Below are 16,376 nucleotides of genomic sequence, written 5' to 3'. Positions count from 1 at the left end.
GAATTTTATACCTAATAACAAGCTTAGTTGAATGGCTAAATTTTGTGATTTTTATTCAAGGAATACTAAAACAGCATGCCTAATTTTCCGTATATGCCGGAACCAGTTCCTATAGAGTGTAGGTAATAGCTATAAATTCTCAAATGTTCAATTGTGGGGTGTTTGTTCAGGTTCTGGTATTTATTCAGGAGCTTCTCCAAGAATTTCTTTTTCGTGAATTCTTCCATGAACGTCTTGTGGAGTTCCGATAGTGATATTGTTTAAGGACATGTTCTAAGAAATGCATCAGGAATTCACCGCACGATTTTTTTTAGAATTTTTTACAGATACTTCTGCGCGGATGCATCGACGAATTCCTCCAGCAATTTTCCCAAAGCAGTTTCAGTGATTCCATCATGGATTCCTACAGAGATTTCTTCTAAAATTCCTCTAGGGATTTCGCCAGACATTCCTCCGGAAATTCCCCCTTTTTTTGAGGATTCCTGATTCCACTAGAGATCCCGTGAGAGATCCAGAGATTTATTCACTGATTTCTCCATTCTTCCGAGAATTCCGCTAGAAATTGCTCCAATAATTTCCGTGTGGAATTATTCGAAATATTTCTGTAGGATTTTTTCAGAAAATTTTACCAGAAATTATTCAAAAATTTATTTAGAAATTCCTTAAAAATGGTGTACAAACAATTCTGTAGGAGTCCATCTAAGGATTCCTTCAATAATTCGTCTAGAAATTACTGCAGGCATGGATTCCTTCAAATTTTTTCTAGGTATTCCTACAGAAATTCTTCGTTAAAAAAGCTCTCCTAGGATTTCTTTAGGAATTTCTCATGGTATTGCTTCCGGAATTCCTTCAAGAATTCCTCCAGAGATTCACTCGAGAATTCCTTCTGATTTTTTTTCAGGAACACCTTCAGGGATTATTTTTAAAAATCTTCCAAGGATACCCCTCGGAACTCTTCTTGGGATTTCTTCAAGAATTCCTCCTGGAATTAATCCAGGACTTCCTCCAGGAACTGTTTCGGGATTCGCTTAGGAGTTTCTTCAGCAAGTCGTCCAGGAGACGTCCTTAAGGAACTGCAATAGGTATGCCTACAGAAGGTCCTCCGCAAACTCTTCTTAGGATTCCTTCAGGATTTCTCCAAGAATTCCTTCTGTAATTTCTCTAGTTCCTCCTCTTTAGAATTCTTCAGAAAGTTCTCTAGGGATTCCCTCATGAATTCTTTCTGGCATTCTTCCAGGAATTCCTCCAAGAACAACTCCACGAATTCCTGTGCAAATTTAAGAATTCTTCCAGGAGTTCTTCTGGAAATTCTTGCAGGGATTCATCTAAAAATTCCAATGGAGAATCCGCCAGAAGTTTTTCTAGAGATTCCTTCAAGAATTCCTACAGGCATTCCTCGAGAAAGATCATCAGGGGTTCCTCAAAGATTTCCTCCAAGGATTCCTCTTGGAATTGCTCCAGTGAATCTTCAAGAATTATTCTAAGGATTCCTCTGAAAAATTATGCAGAGATTCCTCCATGAATTTCTTTTCAGATTTCTCCAAGAATTCCTACAGGGATGTATCTAGGAATTCCTCCACGAATTGCTCCATGCATCCTTCTAGGAATTCCTTCAGGAATTCCTCTAGGGAATCCTTTAGATTGCGCTAAGGATTCCTCCAGGAATAACTCCAGGCATTCCTTCAGAAGATCGTCCAAGAATTCCTCCAGAGATTTCTACTGGGATTTATGTATGGAGTCCTCCAGGGATTTCTCAAGGCTTGCCTCCAGGCATTCCACCAGGAATTCCTTCAGTGACTCCCCCAAGAATTACTCCGAGAATTCATCGAGGAATTACCAAAGGATCCCCCAGAAATTGATCAATGAATTCTTCCAGGAATTCCTCCTGAAATTTCTATAGCAATTTTTCCAGAAATTTCTGCAGTAAATTCTCCAAGAAATTTCCCCAGGAATACGTCCCGAAATTTATCCAGAAACACTCTCAAGAATACCTCCAGGAATCTGGACCTCCTAGATGTCCTCCAGAGATTCCTTCAGGAATTCCGTCAGGGATTCATCCGGAATTTCATCCAGACATTCCTCTAGATATTCCTACAGATTCCTTCAGGAATTCCTACAGGCATGTCTCCAGGAATTCCTGCAGGACTTGCTCCAGGCATCTTTCTAGGAATTCCTCTAGGGAATCCTTTAGATTGCGCTAAGGATTCCTCCAGGCATTCCTCCAGAAAATCTTCCAGGGATTTCTATTGGGATTTCTATATGGATTCCTCCAGGGATTTCTCTAGGCTTGCCTCCAGGCATTCCACCAGGGAATCCTTCAGGAATTCCTTCAGTGACTCCCCCAAGAATTTCTTCGAAAATTCATCGAGGAATTACCCTAGGATCCTCCAGAAATTAATCAAGGAATTCTTCCGGGAATTCCTCCAAACATTTCTATAGCAATTTCTCTAGAAGTTTCTCCAGTGAGTTCTCCAAGAAATTTCACCAGGAATACGTCCAATAAATTCTCCCAGAAATTTCCCCAAGAATACGTCCCGGAATTTGTCCAGAAACCCTCCCAAGAATTTCTCCAGGAATCTGGATCTCCAAGATCTCCTCCAGAGGTTCCTCCATGAATTCCGTCAGGGATTCCTCCGGAATTTCATTCAGACATTCCTCTAGATATTCCTACAGGCATTCCTCCAGAAGTTCCTCCAAAATCCCTCCAGGGATCTCTCCAGAAATTCCTTAAAGGATTCCTCCAGAAATTTTTCCAGGAATTCATCTATAGAATAATTCAGGTTTTTCTCCAGGGATTTCTCCCAGAATTTCTCTAGGGAATCTTCCAGGGATTCCTCCAGGAAGTTATCTAGGAATTTCATCAGTGGTGTCTCGTAACATCACTTTTTACCTGTTCAACGACCCAAAAACTTGCAATTGCAAAGAATTTACTATCAAAATCCATTTGGAAATGGGCGAAAACAACTATTCTCGTCATGTTCTACTGATTTCAAGTTGATTTGTCCGAAAAATTCAAGAATTTACATTTGTTGAACAGGTAGAGTTGAGGCCACTGTATTTCATTAGGGATTTCCAGGAATTCCTTTAGGTATATTTTCATTGATTATTCAGAGAATCCTCCAGAAATTCCCCCGGGAATTCTTCCTGGGATTCCTCTAAGGATTCTTTCAGAGATTCCTCCAAGAATTGCTTCAGCAATTCTTTCAGAAATGCCTCTAAGAATTTCTTCAGGAATTCATCCAGAAATTTATCTAGGAATTCCTCCAGATATTTCTGTAGGTATTCCTCCCAAAATTCTTCCAGAGATCGCTCCAGGAACTCATACAGGATTTTCTTCAGAGATTCCTCCAGGAATGCCTACATGAATTCCTCTAGGGATTTCTCCAGGGATTCAGCTAAGGTCTTCTTCTTTATGGCGCGACGCCCCCACTGGGACTTGGCCTGCCTCGCTTCAACTTAGTGTTCTTCGAGCACTTCCACAGTTATTAATTGAAGGGCTTTCTTTGCCTGCCATTGCATGAATTTGTATATTGTGAGGCAAGTACAATGATACACTTATGCCCAGGGAGTCGAGAAAATTTTCCCGACCGGAACGGGAATCGAACCTGCCGTCTCCGGATTGGGCCCATATCGCCGAGGCGGTAAACGCACGGGTATTCAGCATGACCATGCTGAGGGTGACGGTCGGTCCAGGATCTTAAGGAAATTTTCTTGACTTTCTTGGGCATAGAGTATCTTCGTGCCTGCCACACGATATACACATGCAAAATGGTCATTGGCAGAGGAAGCTCTCAGTTAATAACTGTGGAAGTGCTCATAGAAGCTGAGAAGCAGGCTTTGTCCCAGTGAGGACGTTACGCCAAGAAGAGGAGAGAGGAGTCTCCGGATTGGCGATCCATAGCCTTAACCACTAAGCTGCGCTCTTCATGACCTGGAAATTCGGAACTATGTATTTCATGACCTGGAAGTACTCGTAGTCTTGAACAAGTTTTTCGAAGATCGTACCTTCTTATCTGGTTTCAATCTCGTGCTATATCCCACCAAAGTCATACCGGAAGTCACTATGTACACTAGCGACACATGGTGGTGAAATTCGAAACTATGCTCTTTATGAGCTGAAAGTATATCCTAGCAAAGTAGTACCGGAAGTAAATATGTCCACTAGCTTCACGTGGTGGTGAAATTCGGAACTAAGCTCTTCATGACCTGGAAGTACTCGTAGTCATGAACAACTTTTTCCAAGATCGTACCTTCTTATCTGCCTCCAATCTTGAGCGAACTTTGGTCTGGCTTGCAGTCTTGATAAATTGGACTACAAATTTATTTTCTTGGCTTGTACCGTCTAACCCCGTTGGTTTGAACGACACCTCGTGCAAACTAACGGGGTTCATTTTTTAATTTGAACTTCTAGTAACTCTGTGGGCATCGAAAAACACACTAATGGTAACCCTTTTTGCTGTTTTGTTTTGATTGCTCGTTCCGTTTCACCTCGTTCCATGAGCAGAGTGTACGTTTGAACCATTTTTAGTTTGAACGATGTATAGATTAGCGGGGGTCAAATTAAAAAGTGTTCAGATTAAATGCGGTCAAACCAACGAGGGTAGACGGTAGGCCAATTCATTAAGACTGCAAGCCAGACCAAAGTTCGTTCAAAGTAATCTTCACAGTCGAAAATCGCAAGATACTTTAATCTCGTGCTATATCCCATCAAAGTCATACCGGAAGTCACTATGTACACTAGCGCAACGTGGTGATAAAATTGGGAACTATGCTCTTCATGACCTGAAAGTACTAGAAGTCCTGAACAACTTTGCCGAAGATCGTACCTTCCTATCTGGCTTCAATCCTGTAATATATCTTACCAATGTCGTATCGGAAGCAAATATGTACACTAGCGCCACCTGGTGGTGAAATTCGGAACTATGTTCTTCATGACCTGAAAGTACTCGTAGTCCTGAACAACTTTTTCGAAGATCGTACCTTCCTATCTGGCTTCAATCTTGTAATATACCTTACCAATGTCGTATCGGAAACCAATATGTACACTAGCGCTACGTGGTGGAGAAATTCGAAACTATGAAATCCATCACCAGGAAGTGGTTGCTGTTCTGAAGAACTTTGCCGAAGACATAATATTGCTATCTTGTCGAGGTTCCGAGAGAACACGGTTTTCACTACACCTTTCTAGGATAGTGTAGGATTCCGATAACGCCAGAAGATTGGAATTTTGTTCACTAACTACTGTGATATGGATGTGCAAAAAAAAATAGTTCCACGTTTTTTGTTTGCCTGTTGGTACTTTACGTTACAAAAACCCTGTTGGTATAAGCAGTGTTAACCTTTACGTACCCGACCCCCGACAACTCATTTTCAAAATGTTGGCATTTCGTCAAATATCATCCGATTTTTTCGAAGTCGCCTTCAATCGGTCATAAATTGGTGCAAGTTTATCATACTCAAGTGGCCATGCAATATCCGGAACTATTCCGGAGATATTCCGGATTGTACTGGGGTCAGGAAGATTCCAAAATGACTAAAAGAGATTATTTCGTATGTTATTGTGTTTTAACCATCGATTTTCAGCGAAATTTTTATTCCGAACAGTGAAACACAACTGCGATACCCAGAATTTAATAAGTTGACCCATCTGGATCCCCGTGACAGGTTCCGCAGGGCCTCATTGGGGACACTTCTGGTTTTCAACCTAAACATGCCGTGCGACATATCAATCTTCATGATTTCGAATGACTGAGTCAGAAACTATAGACTGAAGTCTGTATCAACTAATATGGCCTCCCTAGAACATTTAGCACAGGTTCTACGGGGATGTCATCGGGGACATTTCTGGTTTGCAAGCAAAACATGCCGTGCGGTGTATCAATCTTCATGATTTCGACAGAATGAGTCAGATAAAAATGACTGAAATATGTATCAACTAAAGTGGCCGCTCCGGAACACCTGGAACAGGTTTCGTGGGGGCCTCTCAAGCACAATTACACACGAAATAATTACTTTTAGCTATTTGGCAAAACAGACCCCTCCTTCACCCCTTGACCCCAGTACAATCCGGAATGGTTCCGGATATGACATGGCCACTTGAGTATAATAAACTCGCACCAATTTATGATCGATTGAGGGTGACTTCAAAAAAATCGGATGAAGATAGTATTTTGAAAATGAGTTGTCGGGGGTCGGGTATGTGGAGGTTATCCACGAGCAACGTATGTGTGTATCCTCAGTCATAGATGTATTGATTGAATACTATACAGATTTTGCAACACATTCTCCTGATATTTGAATTCAGATTCGGTAAGAGGTTCCAACATGAAATATTTGAGAGATTTCGTCGAACTTTCATCCTAGGACACCATCAGAAATTCCACCCAAAATTGGAAAAGGTAGTTACCTATTATAGCAGTAAAGTTTCATCGACCTGTTCAACCCGTTCAAAGAACAGGTATTCAATTTCAAACAAAATAATTATGACTCGTTTACCCCTGTCCGTAAATGCACATAATTTTAATTTAATGTCAATTTGTTTGTCTTTAACACCCCCTGTTTGGCTGGCAATCTCATTTTATCATCTACAGAACATCAAACAGGAACTGATGAATCTTTAAAGTTTTCCGACATGAGATTACACTTTATTTACTTTATGTACACTTATTTCACAGAGTTATTCTTCAAGTTCTCGTCCTTGCCAGTGCTGTCCAATCCAAAACGATCAGTATCATACACCCCGTTGTTGTCGTGTTTTGTAAACAACCCTTTGGTCTTATCACGCTTTTGTCTGATTTGCAAATGCCAATCCGTTTCCTATGAATATGTAGCATCGCAGCAACTTTGACTAAGCCTCCAACGCCCAGTAGGTCACTTGTTCATGGCAATGAACACCCAGCGCACAACCAGCACAAACAACGTCGCAACCAGAATCGTCAGGATGCTGAGCACAACGGCCTTGGGCCATCCGCTGCCTATCGGCTGTCGTTCCATGCACACTCCTTCGATCTCCTCGCTGTCGAAGTAGCAGGAAACCTCCTCCGATTCGTCCCGAAAGCTTACGTTGTGCTGTCTGAGCAATTCCAGCGCCGAGAGAACTGTCTCGTGAGATAGCTGATTATGACCTAGACGGAGCATTCGCAGTTTCGGTAATCCGAGAAGCAGCCGAGCTACATCAAGGGTGCTGAGATAATTCCGCTCAATGTTGAGTGTTTCCAACGAGGGAAGCTGCAGGGCACTGTAGTTCAAGGTTTTCATATCGTTGTAGTAGAGTCCCAGGTAGGTCAGGGATGGTGGGAAGTAGTCTCCCGAAAGGGCAGTCACTTGGTTGTAGTTGAGGTTTAGCATTTTGAGCTTGGCGAAGTTCTTGAACACGTTCAACTCCAAGGCCTCTATACGGTTGTTGTACAGGTAGATCGTTTCCAAGTGTATGAAAGCGGATATGTTAATCAAACTGGATATACTGTTCTGGCCTAGATCGAGATACGACAACGAAGGCTCGGCGTCACCATGCTCGATCCAGAATGTCTTCAATCGGTTGTCGGCAAAGTTGGCGTGACGTAGGGCACGGGGTATTTCCAGCGTTTCTACCTCGGCGTCCAGAATCTCCACCGCCGACGGATGGCCAAGTTCCGCGTACAGCTGTCCGTCGAACACTCCGATCACGGAATCTATCCCCTTTGCCCAGCCATCGTTCCCAACACGAATTATGGAGTAATTTTGCGGGAATATGTGCCTGATGTCGTTCGATCGATTGTAGAACACATGACCTAGAATGCAGATGTCTTTGAAGCTGCCCGGAAAACACGAATGGATCCTTTCGATGGCGGTCGAAGGCCGGCAGCTTATGAATATCATAACGAGTAGTGCTCTGCAACGGATGAAACATGAAACATTGATTGGTAAGCGACAATTAACCCTCTAATACCCAAATTTTTGAATTCGATCTAAATATCATTTTTCGTCATCTAAAATCGATTTAAACATGTTTTGGAAGACGATTCTTTTTAATTCTCGATTTCGTGAATTTCAGTTTTTGATTTTTCTAATTTTTATTTTTGAACATCCCTACACTTTTATATTTTTCCTGGAAGCCAATTTGGGGAACGGATTTTTCGAGATGAAAACATTTTGAGATTTTATGATAATGGTTGAAATATTATTATTTTAATTTTTTTTCGCAGACATTTTTATTTTCCGTGTAATTTTAAGGAAAATAATTTTAGAGTGTATTCGATTCCCTTAAACTATTAAACAAGGATAGAATGATTTGGGAAAAATTTAAAATATGTTAATTGTAGCGATTCAATACAAAATAAACAATGACTTCTAAAAGGTGACTAAAACATCAATTTTTTAATGATTTTTAAAAAATGTAAATACGCTTTAAAATACACTAAAAACCATTTTGAGGTATAAAGAACATTCCTAAATATCAGCCAAAAATATAAAAAAAATGATTTTCCATGATACAAAAATTACAAAAATGCTTAAACTATACCCCGTCTAAAGGCGGGATTGGGTATTAGAGGGTTAAGAATATGTTCATTACCCGAGTTTGAGTTTCATTTTGTCTAGCTCAGTGCCGGACTAATTACTAAATTAGTGCTTAGTGGAGAGGCAGCGTAGAATTTATTTCACAGTACTGCTACGTGGGATGACGGCTTCAAGTGAACTGAGAGAGCAACACTACTGATAACACATGCTATGGCCCGCGGTCGGTTTGGACACATCCACTGCCTGCGAGATCATATGAGATGGTTGTTTTGTTTCGATCGAAACGATTGATACTCGACCGCGCTGCTGGCAGTAGGTACATACTAGTGCGATTGCTATTAACCAGTTTGCAAATTTGTATTTTAATTACATAGGGTATCGCGCCACTTGGGCGGTGGCTTCTATATTCGTCTGTTTTCCACTATAACTCAGTCAATTTTGAACTAATTGACTTGAAATGTTGTACACGGGTAGATACTATACCTATCTCACCACATTCCAAAAGTTGTGTCAATTGGTTCAAATTTGACTGAGTTATAGTGGAAAACAGACGAATATATAAGCCACCGCCCAAGTGGCGCGATTCCCTATGCGCGCGCGCCATGGTACAGATGTAGTGTTGGTGAGTATCGAATCCCGACTAGATGAAAAAGAAAACAAAATTATTACAGCTGGTGTTATTTTGTTATAATAATTGTTGTAACAACGTTTGTTATAAAACGGTACATAACCGTTAAGAGTTAAACAAAAAAAAAATCATCAAAATCAATCCAATTAAAAAATAAATAGAACAAAATGATTTATATGTAATTAAAACGAGATTATATCAAAGTTTGTTAGGCTAAAATTACCTAATTATAACAAAAGTATAACAAGTTGTTTTATCTATTTCAAAACAAAACAATTTACAAAAAAAAAATGCTGAATTTGTGTGGCTCGAGTGCCTAAAATAACAAAAATTGTCAACCTTTTCCACGTCAATACAAAGAATTTTACAAATTTCGAAACAACTTCTTTACAATGAACATTACTATAAATATGTTATTTTCTTATTATTTCTAACAACAGTTGTCATCATTGTGTTATGTGGTTCTGGTCGGGATGACTTTGTAGTGCTGTTAGCATGATTCTAAGAAAATAAGTCACATTTCTGTTTTCTTCAGTAGCTCGTGTTTTGGTTTGTTTTATTATTCAAATGTCTTCTTCTTCTTGGCGGAACGTCCCAACCGGGACAAAGCCCGCTTCTCAGCTCAGTTCTAAGAGGACTTCCACAGTTATTAGCTGAGAGCTTCCTCTGCCAATGATCATTTTGCATGTGTATATCATGCATGAGGCAGGCACGAAGATACTCTAAATGCCCAAAGTAGTCAAGGAAATTTCCTTTACGAAAAAAAAACCGAGTGCTTACAGGTCCTCCTGGAGCATGGTCCATGTTTCGTGTCCTAGAAGTCCACCGGTCTTATTTGCGTTTACGATGTGCCGTCGCATTTCACGACTCACATTGCACTAAGGGCCAGAATCGCAATCTAGCGGAACTAAATTAATTACTCCAAAACGAAGCATTTCCGATACATGGTGTCTTCGACAAAGTTGTTTGACATCAGCAGAGGCATCTATTGCTAAGAACGTTGTAGTTCGCAACTCGTCCGCATAGGTGGCGCCACCTTCTTACTTCTTTGTTTTACGTCCTAGAGACTTGGCGTCTTCGGCAAAGTTGTTTATTTTGGCAAAATAAACAACTCTTTCTCAGACGTAAAAATTCCACAGCCTACTGTTTTCGAGTTATTTAAAAAATAAAAACCAATCAATGAAAAAACAGTTTTTCAAGCTATTTTTGACATTTTTACCAAAAACCATGTGAGTTTAATTTTCTTTCCTAATGCATATGTGTCAAACCAAACACATTGTACGGGAATATGATGAATATTATCATTAAAAATTAAAAATAAAAATACAAATTCGAAAAAACAGTGTGAATTTCATGCCTTAATATCTCACAAAGCGCAAAAAACCGCAACTTCAAATTTTCAGCAAATACGAAGCAATACTTGGTGAACATACTGCCAAAAATTTGGAGAGGTATTTTTTTGGTGTTTTTGAGATAATAGCTTTTTAGTAACAGTATAAATAAAAGTAGTGCCAGCATGTAACTTTTTACTGTTACACATTAGAGAGCTTATGTCTTCGAAAAAGTTGTTCATTTTGAGTAAATAAACAACTCTTTCTTATACGTCAAAATTCCACGGTCTACTGTTTTCGAATTATTCCATATAAACTAGATTATATTGACAAAAAATGACTATAAAGCACATTTTGATGCAATAGTATGAACTAATTTTATTGTTTTTACTTTTACTTCGTATTTGCTGAAAATTTGAAGTTGCGATTTTTTGCGCTTTGTGAGGTATTAAGGCATAAAGTTCACACTGTTTTTTCGAATTTGTATTTTTATTTTTTATTTTTGATGATAATATTCAACATAGTCCCGTATAATGTGTTTGGTTTGACACATATGCATTAGGAAAAAAACTAAAATCACATGGTTTCTGGTAAAAATGTCAAAATTAGCTTGAAAAACTGTTTTTTCATTGATTGGTTTTTATTTTTTAAATAACTCGAAAACAGTAGGCTGTGGAATTTTTACGTCTGAGAAAGAGTTGTTTATTCTGCCAAAATGAACAACTTTGCCGGAGACGCCAAGTATCTAGGACGTAAAACAAAGAGATTAGATGGTGGCGCCACCTATGCGGACGAGTTGCGAACTACTACGTTCTTAGCTATAGATGCCTCTGCTGATGTCAAACAACTTTGTCGAAGACACCATGTGTCGGAAATGCTTCGTTTTGGAGTAATTAATTTTGTTCCGCCTGCTTCCCTGAATCTTGAATAGTTTCACATTGGGCAGGGGTTTCGTCAGCATGTCGGCCACCATCTCCTCAGTGGAACAGTACTGCACTCGGATGATCCCATCTTCCTTGAGCTGGTATACGAAATGGTACTTGGTGTCCACATGTTTCGAACGATTTGTTGAACGTCCAGACTCCTATTGTTTAATACAAGATTGGTTGTCTTCATGGATGATGATCGGCTTAGCTGTAAGTCCGCTAGTAACCGGTCGATCCATAGCAGTTCCTGGCAACTTTCTGCAATCGCCACGAACTCCGCCTCCGTACTGCTAAGAGCAATGCACGTCTGTTTTCGGGATCCCCAGCATATTGCTCCACCGCCTAACAGGAACAAGTACCCGGAGTTGGACTTACGAGTCTTCGTATCACTTTCCCAATCTGCATCCACGTACATCACCAGGTTGGGATCGGTTTTCCCCAAAACGAGTTCGTGGTCCATGGTTTGCTTGAGGTAGCGGAGTATTCTTTTTGCTTCGGTCCAATCTGCCTGTGTCGGTGCACTCATTGATCTGCCCAGAATGGAAACACTGCAATATCCGGGCGAGTGTTTACAGCCACGTACAGTAAAGACCCGATGAGACTGGCGTATTGATGGTTGTCAGCCAGCTTATCTGCCTCCTCCTTTTGCTAAATGTTACCAGGACGGCTTTGCTCGATCCATGCCAAAACGTGTCAAAACCTTCTGAATGTACGTCTGTTGGTTCAAGGACCTTGATGCCAAGGAAATGGCTGATGTCACCTAGTGATACCACTTGGAAGTGCTTGTTAAGATTTCAAATGATTTCTTCATATTCTTTTCTTCGTGGTAGGCAATCACCATGTCGTCAACATAAACTATCAGGTAGGTGTACTTCCTTCGATTTCGCCTCACGTACAAGCACGGGTCATTCTTCGATTGTTGGAACTTCATCTGCTTCAAGACTTGTTCCAGACATGTCCAGCTTATTTCAGTCCGTACAATGATTTGCGTATTGAGCATACGGCGTGCCGGTCACCATCTTCATATCCAGGAGGTTGGCGCATGAAAATCGACTCCTTCAGGTCCCCGTTGAGGTACAGTAGACGTTCGCTCGGTGCAAACGGTTTAACTGCAATGCTTTTTAACTGCAAGTCCGCTAAGTGCAACAATTTTGCAGTTATCGCACCGCTATCTGTCAAAAACAAAACGTCAACACGGATGCGATGTTTTTCGGATGCACTACAGCTGCATTGCGATGTTTTTGAGTGCATTCTGGCTGCGTCCAACAGCAATTGACAACTGTTTGACGGCTGTCAGTCGTTGCAGTTAGCGAATTTCATTCGGTAACTGAAACGTAAACATGTTGCACTTATCGAACGTCTACTGTATGCGGTTTTCACATCCGCGTGTTTGACCAACATTCCTCGTTGACTGGCAACTGTTAGCAGCACTCGAAATGTTACTTGACGGACCACTGGCGCAAAAACTTCTTCGTAGTCTGTTCCGAACTTCTGATTGAAGCCTTTTGCAACAAGACGTGCTTTATATCTTGCTACGTTGCCGTCTTTGTCTAATTTTCGCACAAAAATCCACTTGCAGCCAATCGCTTTTCGATCCGATGGTAGATCCGCCAAATTCCACGTACCATTCTCGTGCAACGACTTCATTTCATCATCCATAGCTACCTTCCATAGTTCAGCTTCGGGGTTGTTCATTGCTTCATCGTACGTTTTCGGTTCATCAGTTAACTTTTTCACCATTCCAGTTGTCTCTTGGAACCATTGAGGCGGCACACCCTTTTTTGCTACGCGATGATCGTCTAACCGGCGTGATTGCTGGATCAATTATCTCGTCGAACGTTGCATCGGCTGCTGCACTTTCGTCATCCTCATCTTCGTTTGATGTATCGTACATGCTTGCATCAACGTCCGTTTGCTCCTCCTCAAGCAGAGTTTCATCGGTGTTGTCTTCTCCCAAGGAATCGACATCGAACTGCGGGACAATTTCGGACTAGAACTCTACGATTTGAGGATCCGGATCTTCAGAATACTTGATTTCCTCCTGTTCCTCCATCTCGAACTTCGCATCTCGGCTGATGGTTATTTTGTCGGTGGTAGGATCTATGAACCGGGACGCTTTATGGTTATCAGCATACCCCACGAATGTGAGCTTCTTACCCTTAGGATCGAGCTTCTTGCGTTTCTCAGCTGGCACATGAACGATAGCTGAGCATCTAAAAATGTGAAAATTGCTGTAGTCCGGTTGCTTCCCATACCAAAGCTCAAATGGAGTCTTCTCGATGGACCTTGATGGCAGGATGTTTTGGAGGTATACGGCAGCATTGATGGCCTCGGCCCAATATCGGTATCCAAGCTTCGAATCGATGAACATGCAGCGGGCCATTTCCATCTGCGACCGATTTTTACGTTCCGCAACTCCGTTTTGTTGCGGGGAATATCCGGCTGTATACTGCGGAACGATGCCGTTGGCCCGATAAAATGTACCCAAACGTTTAGCCTGGTCTGAGCGGATTTTCGCATCAAGAAATACACCGTCGTATGGCGGCTGAAGTCGTCGATCATGGTCAAAAAATATCTTGATGCGCCCGGCGTCAAGGTATTCATGGGACCAGAGATGTCCGTGTGTATCAGATCCTAGTTCTTCATCGACTGCCGCTCCGTTTTCCGCAGGAAAGGCTTCCGTGCAATCTTCCCTTCAGCGCAACATTCGCAGGTCCGGAAAACGTCACATTTCTTGATAGCCCAAGGGGTTGGTCATTCAGCACACTTCATTTGTGCCGTGATTTTTTAGCGTGTGCCAATATGTGCCTAAACTGTGCCGGTTATTTTTCAGTGTGTGTTGCGCTAATTATAATCCTGTCTATTTTTGGCGAATGTTATTGGTCTAGTCGGTGTTTACCGACAAAATTCCACCCAGAACACTTGTCTAGAATCTGTATGAAGGGATTTTTTGCAATCGTAAGTATAATGACAGTTTGCTTCCATACCGCAAAGTTGGATTTCTATGTTGTGCCCATGTGTGCCGGATTGTGCCGGCATGTGTGCCGAGATGTGCCGGCATGTGTGCCGGGCACAATGTGCCGAATGACCAACCCCTTGTGATAGCCACGCTTTTTGCTAATCCTTCACGAGCAACCCACAGAATAGCGTCCGGATCACGGTGTCCTAGCTTGCGATGCCAAGAATGGATGCAGTCTTTCGTGTGGTGCACAGCCTTCATGCTTCGCTCGGCGCTAGTCTCGAGTTGATACAGTCCACCTTTTTTTCTTCGCAACTGTTGCTATCACGCCTCCGCATCGAATCACGCAGCCTCGGGTTTTCTCAAACGTAACTTCGGCTCCCTTATTGACGAGGCTCCCAACGGAAATCAAATTGGATTCCAAACCCGGTACGTAGTAGACATCGCTGAGGATGATCTCTTGTTGATCTCTGTTCTCATCGTAACAGAACAAGTGACCGGAACCAACACCCTTGACATCTGTCTCGTTGCCGTCAGCCAGAGTGATTGTCACGCCCATGGTTTGCTTCATTTCATCGAAGAATGTTCGGTCGCAACACATATGCGAGGTGGCACCGGAGTCGGCTATCCAAGTCTTAAATAGCTTCCGGTTCTGGGAAACCATAAACGAAAACGGCGAGGACTTCGCTACTTTCCCCTTAGGCTTGCACTTCTGTGACCCTCCTCTTCCACCGGATGTAGCAAAACCTTCGCTCTTCGTCATCGGATATTCACGTTTCGTGTAGGATGTATTTCGTTCTTCGTTCTTCCCCAACGGACAGTCACGCTTCATGTGGCCTAGGTTCCGACATTGATGGCAAATAATCTTCTTCTCGGGACCGACGCGTAGGATGGACTCGCTTTGGAGACTTTTCCGTTCTTTTCTGTGCTTCATCCAGTAGCTTACTTTTCACCAATTCCATGGTTAAGTCGTTGTCCGCACGGGTCTCCAACGCCGTTGTGTGATCGAAGGACTCTGGCATGCTCTTCAGAACCATGGCTACTTTCAGGTTCGCATCCAGTTCTTCTTGAGAAGAGTTCTTCCATCCGGAACAAGTGAACCTCCATGTCACCGCTTTCGTCGTACTCCGCCTTGCAGGGTCTCTTCAGGAGTGACACCTTCGTCGTCATCGTCGTCTTTTGGTGGTGGTTCTTGATCGCATCCCAAGTAGCTTTGGCCGTCTTGCTGTCACGGATCAAGGGGTGTTGGCAGTCGTCCACAAGAAGAGCGATCGTAGCCCGGGCCTTGGCATCACCTTCCTTCCACGCTTCGGTGTTTCGGGGGCGGCCTCTAACACAAACTTCCACAGGTTCTCCCGGACTAACAGCATCTCGACTTTGAACCGCCAGGTCTCAAATCCGCCGCTTCGGAGCTTCACGATATTGAACTTTTAACCGTCCATTTCAATCTTGATTCTTCAAAAAACGCTTTAGAATACTATTGCTGGCTCATAACCTATGGAAATTCGGGAGTTGAATAAGACCTTAGGTTGTAATGAAACTTCCTTCTTCAGTAGTGGTCAAAAGCAGAATGAACAATTTATTTTAGAGGACTGACTTATATACATGTCAACCAATAATCATAGCCTGCTAAACATTAAGATGGAGTTGTAGTAGCCGCGTTGCTGTGCTTCACCTCGACGGGAAGCTTCGCCTTAGAGTTCATCAACGTCGCCGCTTAGCTTCCATCAGTTCTTTCGAGTTAAAGTGATGTGGAGAACAGTGGCATGCCACTTGGAGTACATCTTTCAATTTTCGGCCAAACGGCATTCGGCCAAATGACCCTTTCGGCCATATGGCGTTCGGCCAATCGGCATTCGTCCAAATGACCCGGAACCAATTTCTTCACACTCCACTTATTCCAGGCGGCGCTTTTCTCTCGAAAAAGACGGGTGTGCTGTTCTCGTATCCGATCGTAATGCGCCACATTCGTTCGGGTTCTTGTTGCAACATGATCGCCCACGCTGCTTTTTTCTCCTTCAAAATCTTCCTATACT

The 16,376-nt window shown here is 42.2% G+C and overlaps 2 protein-coding genes across 4 annotated transcripts in view; one reads left to right on the top strand and one right to left on the bottom strand.

Annotated features, from left to right (window-relative positions):
• LOC109419262 (E3 ubiquitin-protein ligase Nedd-4-like) overlaps positions 1–16,376 on the top strand; it is a 99,193-nt gene that overhangs the window by 50,817 nt on the left and 32,000 nt on the right. The window lies entirely within an intron of this gene.
• Positions 6,610–9,064, bottom strand: LOC109419264 (uncharacterized). Its single transcript, XM_019693518.3, has 2 exons — positions 8,552–9,064; positions 6,610–7,870 (listed from the first exon to the last, which is right to left on the bottom strand). The coding sequence occupies exons 1-2, from the start codon at positions 8,566–8,568 to the stop codon at positions 6,871–6,873; spliced, it is 1,017 nt and encodes a 338-aa protein (XP_019549063.3). The 5' UTR covers positions 8,569–9,064; the 3' UTR covers positions 6,610–6,870.

Source organism: Aedes albopictus, chromosome 3, assembly GCF_035046485.1.
Source record: "Aedes albopictus strain Foshan chromosome 3, AalbF5, whole genome shotgun sequence".
In the NCBI taxonomy this organism is placed as follows: Eukaryota; Metazoa; Arthropoda; class Insecta; order Diptera; family Culicidae; genus Aedes; species Aedes albopictus.
The sequence above is the reverse complement of the archived record's forward strand: the minus strand, read 5'-3'. Positions and strand labels throughout refer to the sequence as shown.